The 7066-nt window shown below is 35.2% G+C and overlaps 1 protein-coding gene across 2 annotated transcripts in view; it reads right to left on the bottom strand.

Moving 5' to 3' along the window:
• The window catches only part of LOC106880788 (syntaxin), a 213815-nt gene that overhangs the window by 23464 nt on the left and 183285 nt on the right, over positions 1-7066 (bottom strand). For both annotated transcript variants that reach the window (XM_052976683.1, XM_052976684.1), the window contains exons 7-9: positions 4694-4767; positions 4253-4390; positions 2386-2496 (exon numbers count right to left, since the gene is read on the bottom strand). In XM_052976683.1, the coding sequence (XP_052832643.1) occupies positions 2386-2496; positions 4253-4390; positions 4694-4767 (323 nt within the window). The remainder of the gene's footprint in view (positions 1-2385; positions 2497-4252; positions 4391-4693; positions 4768-7066) is intronic.

Raw genomic sequence — 7066 nt, 5'->3', positions numbered from 1 at the left:
ACACACACACACACACACACACACACACACATGCAGATGCATATATATATATATATATATACTTATATGTACATGTATATACATATATAAAATATGTGGATGTGTAGAATTAAGCTATTGTCTGACAGAGAAAGTAAATGAACTGAGTAAATGCTGGAATGTTGAGAAAGAGAGAGAGAAAGCAAGCAGTCTGTTAATATAAGTTGGAGTTAAATCTGAAAAGAACTTTAAAAAAAAAAAAAAAGAGAGAAGGGAAATGAGATTTGTTCTTGCTGGAACTTTTGATTCATTCAATACACAGTCAGTCTGAAGATCTGAAGGTACCGATTCCTGTAGAAATTGATAAGTATGGAATTATGGGTAAAAGTAAAAAATAAAGAACATAGCATCACTGGTAAGAGAGCATGACTAGGTAATAAGTACTATGCTTTTGCTAACTGTTGTTGATGCCTATGTAGTCATGACAAAAAGATAGATGTCCTGTTGGGCTCTACCACTCTTGTCCCAAAACATTGTGGATTTGATGGTCAGAAAAAGAGGCAGGGCAATCTGCTGAGCCACGCTGGCCAAATCTCCAAGTCTAATGATCAAATTGTGTGGACTAACTCTTACTTTAAAATTACTAAGCACGGACATTAAGAAAAGCTCTGCAGTGTCAAAGATTGGTTTACACAACCCTGATCCAGAAGACTTACAATTCAGAGATGCAACAGCCACAAACATTCTATCTTATATTTTACAGAATGCATCTTGGGCAGCATAATATGTCTCTCACTCTCTCTCTCTTTTAATGATAGACAGGTGAGATTTGAGGGAGTTTTGAGAGAAATTTGGTTATAATTTCTTGCTGACTATGGAAAGACAAATCTTGTGTCTAGGGAGGGTCATTATGTAAAAAAAAATTAAGCACATACACTGGTTCAGTAACACTTCTTTATTTTACCAACTGTTTAATGGTTTGCTTAGTGTGTTGATTGAACAATCAGTCTGTTGTTAGTAATCTCAGTCAGACTCCTATCTTCATTATTTATGACCTCAGCAATAACCTTGAAGAGTGAGGGCATGCCACTGATGAGGTTGCAAATAGCAATGAAAGGACTCTGACTGAGAAAACTAACAACTGATTGGTTGTTCAATCAACATATTAAAAAAACAAACATTGAATAGTTAGTTGGTAAAATAAAGAAGTGGTAATGAACCAGTGCATGTGTTTAACAATTACTGGCATAACAACCCTTCCTAGTTACCAGAAGATTTGTTTCAACACACAAATTCACTTCGAGAATCTTTCAAACTGAATCCAAAAATATGTAGAGACATCCTGACTCCTTTGAGAGGAATTTATCAAAAGCTCAAAATTTATCAGACCTAACAGTTTCCACAGGAATTGGTATTGACCAATGTGAAACTCTGGTTTCTTTAACATGGTCGAAGAATTTAAAAAGTAAAAAAACAACAAAATATAAAAAACAAAAAAACTTGGGGAATCTCAGTATGATGAGAAGAGAACAATAACAAGGTAAGGATTAACAGGAAGCTGAATTGATTAGAGAATCATCATAAACAAGAAAGGATTAGAGGGATTAATATAAACCAACATCGCAGTTATTTCGGAATTAATAGTTAAAACGGGTGACATGGACAAAGATGTACAAGATACAGAATGATACATATTTTAAAGGAAAATATCAGCTCACATCAGGAAAGATTCGAGAGGATGATTAATTATTAAAGATGAGGATTAAAGACAAGGATAAAAGCTGAAGATTAAAGATGAGATTTAAAGGTGATGATTAATGAAGATAATTATAGATGTGGATAAACAATGAAGATTAAATATGAGGATTAAAGCTGAAGATTAAATATGAGGATTACCGCTGAAGATTAAATATGAGGATTACAGCTGAAGATTAACAACAAAGTATTTAAAAACGAGGGTAAAAGTCCAAGATTAAACACATGGATTAAAGATAATGTTTAAGCATGATGATTAACGATGAATAAGGTTGAAGATTAAAGATGATGTTTCACAAAGAAGTATAAATATGATGATTAACACTTGAGGATTAAAGATGAAGATTAATGCTTTTTTTTGGAATGAAGAAGCAAAATACAACAGAAAGAAATAAGAGAAAGAAGACAAGACAAAAAGATCTATGATATGTAATATTTAAAACACTAAAAGATAGAATTTTCTAGAAGTTGACTTTCTGAAGTAAAAAACAGAAGAGCAAGAATGGAAGCTTAACACGTTTGTTAATATATAATATATTGTATATATATATATATATTACAAAATGACCAGTAGAAAGTTTTCTAACTGTAGAAAGAAGAAGGTACAAGAAAGTTTAAGAAAGAAGAAGGAACAAAAAGAGGTGAGCTTACCTGTCTGGCTTTACTTTGGTATTTCACAGCTTTCCTTGTATCCATTTTTGCTGTTTCTATATAGTCAACTGCTGCTTCAACATTATATTCTATTCGATCAATCATTTCACCCTGGAGTTACAGAAAAGGTAAGAATAGAAGGAATGAAATATTAGTGGTGGTGGTGTGTTGTTGTTTATGTGTGGCATTCTGTCTTAGAGAGGTGTTCTGTATGAGTGAGGTATTTTGTGTTGGAGCAGGGCACTGCACTTGAGTAAAGCAATCTGTTTGAGTGAAGTGTTTTGATTGAGGTATTTTGTTTACTATCCAAGTCCATTTTAAACTCTTTTCCAAATTCTGAGAGACATCTGAATGAGTGTGTGTGTGTGTGTTTATGCATCTGGACAAGTGCGTGCATGCATGTATACAGATATATGTGAGCATGTATGAGAAAAAAAAAAACATCTTTGCCAGTTGTTTCTAAAGTTTTCAGACCACAAAATATATTTCTTGCACACACATACTCTCACTCTCCCCTGCACTATCTCTTTATGGTAATGAGGATTATAATTGTCCTCAAATTATACATATATATATATATATATCATTGTTATTATGTTAAACTGTCATATGTCCAAAGTTAGCCAAATATGTTTTTATCAATATTTAATTTTGCTTCGAATAGCCGGTTCTTTTGTGGTCAAACTATCGTATCTCCAGCTACTTCAGATGCCAAGGTATCAAAAATTGTCAAAAGTGTTGTACAACAGTTTTGCTATGGAATGGTGAAACTATTTTTTCATTTTCTGAAAAAGCAACGTTTTAGATTTACGACTCTTCTACTTAATAGCAACAGCATATATATATATATATATATATATATATTAGAGGGATGACCACTAGGTGGACATCCAATATGCTAGATGTAGACCCCATGTGGTCTGACCACTAAGAAAAGATTGTTCTCAAGAAAATTCAGCAAACGCCAGAATGTAAGCGAGCAAAACAAACTGCCACATGGGGTCTACATTTAGCATATTGGATATCCACCTAGTGGTCATCCCTCTTATATGTATGTAATATAATTTTTCTGAATCTTCAGTTTTTTTCAATACGCTAGGCCACTGGTTTCAATTGATATTAATCAAATTAATATTCAATTTTTTCCTTATTTAAATTTATATATATATATAAATTTAAATAAGGAAAAAATTGAATATTAATTGTATATATATATATATATATATCAAGGCACGCTGGTAAAACACTGCTCTTCTAAATGGAAACTTTACCTGTCATTGTGGTTTTGTGGCACAAAGCAAAGCATTCTTGCCATTCACTCAAGAGAACACACAGTAAATGATCCCAAAACAATAGAGCAAACCAGGTCTTCAACTTGTTCTCTCCTTGCCGAAAAATTGCAAGGCACCAGCAGGCCTCAAGAGACATATTCATGTCCATAGAACATGACTGAACCCTAAATTTTGTTGTTCATGATGAGAGAATCCATCATCATATATGTATGTATGCATGAACTGCTCTCCATGGCTCTCACACAATAAACTCTATTTACCAGCATACAAGCCAACATAGTATTTAGTGCAAACGTAGTATAAACATTCAAACGTAGTATAAACATTCAAACATCAATACCGTCTTTCCAAATCCTGCTGCATTTCACGTGGACTTTTTGGTCCTCCAAAGTCGTCTTAGTGTATAATTCAACCTACCCGTTTTACGAAGGGGTTGTAAATTTTGGCCAGTAAAATCTGATTTGTATGCTGGAAAATATGGTAGCCAACCCCAATAAGCAAAATCTGCTATATGCACACACATACACACACACACACACAAATATATATACATATATATATAAAAACTTCCCTACCTGGCTCTCTACTAACATAGCCATGTCCATAAACATGTCATGTAGTTCCCTTATACTATTTTCTAATTTGATAATATCCTCATGTCGGGCCTCAATATCTGCTAATGTCTGCCTAGCTTGTTGGGTCTCCATTATTATCTGAAAGAGAGAAACAAAAATTAGGCAAGGATTACAAAAAACAATCAAACAACAAAATTATTTTACTAAATTCTTCATTGCATTCAAAATGGATTGAAACAGAAGAAATGCTACTAAGCATTTTGTCCAGTGCACTAATGATTCTCTCAATTCAACACATTAATAATAATAATTAATTCTGGTTTTATTGGCCACAAGGGCTAATATAAATTAAAAACATGTAAGGACAAAGACATGATGAAGGTTACAAATAATGCACAAAGTGTGCTAATGATTCTGCCAGGAATAACAATAAATACATACCCCTTGTGTGAAAATGGCTGGATTCCCAGATTCTAACATGTCTTCTAGTTCTTCATTAGTTGTAGTACGGCCAGCTGCAAGAACAGAACAAGAATTAGGAAATGTCCATAACAATACAGATATATTATATATATTATATATATATATATATATATATATATATATATATATATATATATATATATATACACATACATAAAAACATATACACATAGGGAAATAGACACATGCAAATATATAAACATATGTGTCTGCATGTATATGTACTTATGCATACGTACCTACAATTCGTATACATACGAGGGTGAAAAAAAGCAAGTTTTCTAAGAACCAATAATTGATCAATATAATTGTGTATATGAGTATATATATGTGTGTGTGTGTGTGTGTGTGTGTGTTGGGTTGTGGCTGGTGAGTTTTGAAACTGAATCAAGATGTCAAGCAACAGGTAATACTTACAATACGGAAACTGTAAAGATAAAACATGGAGTCATACAACAATGACAACATCAGCAATATATGAAGATAGGTGTGTTTGTGTGTGCGTGCGTATGTGTGTGTGTGTGATCAGGGACCAAGGTTTGAGGTGGGGGGAGAAGAGAGGAGGAAGATGGTCGAGGGAAGGGGGACGAAACTTTCTTGTGAGGATTTGCTTGTGTTTATGTGAAGGTGTGGGAGAGGAAGTGACAAAGAGAGAGACAGAGTATGTGTGGAAAAGAGAGAGAGAGAGTGTGCGTGTGTGTGGTGCAGTGGAGTGAGAGTTAACCCTTACATTGCTGAGTGACTCCTCAGAGTGCTTTCAATCAAATGTAATCGTTCAACATTTATCTTGTACAGTAACTTGATATTTCATTAATAACAAAGGTTCCAAATTTTGGCACAAGGCCAGCAGTTTTGAGGGGAGGGGTTTAGTCAATTACCCCTCCCCCCTCCCATCCAAAGTACTTGACTGACTATTTACTTTATCAATTCTAGGGGATGAAAAGCAAATTTGTCCTCAGAGGAATTTGAACTCAGAATTTAAAAGTTTCACAACATATTACAAGACATTTTGTCAGAAGCTCAAATATTAATAATAATAATAATAATTCTTTCCAAAATAGGCCTGAAATTTTTGGAGAAGGGGACTAAGTTGGTTACATTGACCCCCAGTGCTCGACAGGTACTTGTTTCATTGGCTCCCAAAAGGATGAAAGGCAAAGTTGGCCTCAGCAGAATTTGAACTCAGAATGGAAAGCGGGCTGGAAGAAATGCTACCAAGCGTTTTGTGTGACGTATTCACGATTCTATCAGCTGACAGCAATAATAAAACATGTTGTTTCTTGTTTGACTCCAGTGAAGTAATCAGACAATAGGCCTTGGTTATTAACACTGACATGTAAGCCAGTTGTTGAGCCAAGGCAGGTCTGGCCAACTCGAATTACAGTGCGGACCACTTTAATCACGGAAAGTTTTTTGAGGGCCGCTTGTATACTGACAGAATTGAAAGCATTTAGCTTTCTCATGCTATTATTACAATAATGAACGAATCATTGTTGATTCAACATGAAGTATCATTGCAAAAAACACTACTTTTCATTATAATCTTTAATTTTGGATAAAATTTTTAACATGTTTGTTTAAACAAACCCATTTCAAGAAAGTATCAAGTGGGCCGCAAGATAAAAGTCTGTGGGCCGCAGGCCTCAGGTGGGCCAGCCCCCACTCATCCCTTTAGGGAATAAGATTACCTTAGTGAAGACATATGGTTTAAGTTGTTTCAGCCATATCTTTTGTGACAGCATGATGAGCTGCCATGGAGCATACAATCTCAAATTGTGTATTCATGTGACTAGGGGCCGGAAGGACACAGGAGCTTGTGATCCCTCTGAAACTTCAAACATGAACCCCTACACCTCAACAACGAATGACTACAGGTATGGTGTCCACGTTGTCCAACGCACTTGCTCTCCCACTGGAGCATTTGTCAAATTTGTAAGCTGGATTTTTGGGGTGCAGACAGAAGCATTGCTTTGCCTGCTGGAATGTTAGGGCCAGCCACTGGATGTGTCTATCATTCAGGAGGGATGTGGTGAACTCCTTGGTTGGGGCTGGCTTAACCAACCCAAGATGAATACCACCACAAGTACAAACAAGTAAGTGGTAACAGTTGACTGGCAGAAAGCAAGAATAGGATGTTAAGAAGAGTTCAGCCTGAGGAATATGACAGAAGGTAAGTGGAGGGCATGGAAGGAGTGGAGAAATTGCTTATCACTGAATCTCTATAGTTCTTTCTAATTTTGAGGGGACAAGCAAGTTGATTACTTCAGACCCCCAGGGTTCAACTAATACTTATTTTATCAACCTTGAAAGGATGTAAAGGCAAAGTCTACC

The sequence above is a fragment of the Octopus bimaculoides genome, chromosome 25 (genome assembly GCF_001194135.2).
Source record: "Octopus bimaculoides isolate UCB-OBI-ISO-001 chromosome 25, ASM119413v2, whole genome shotgun sequence".
NCBI lineage: Eukaryota > Metazoa > Mollusca > Cephalopoda > Octopoda > Octopodidae > Octopus > Octopus bimaculoides.
Note: the sequence above shows the minus strand (reverse complement) of the source record. Positions and strands in the feature narration are given on the sequence as shown.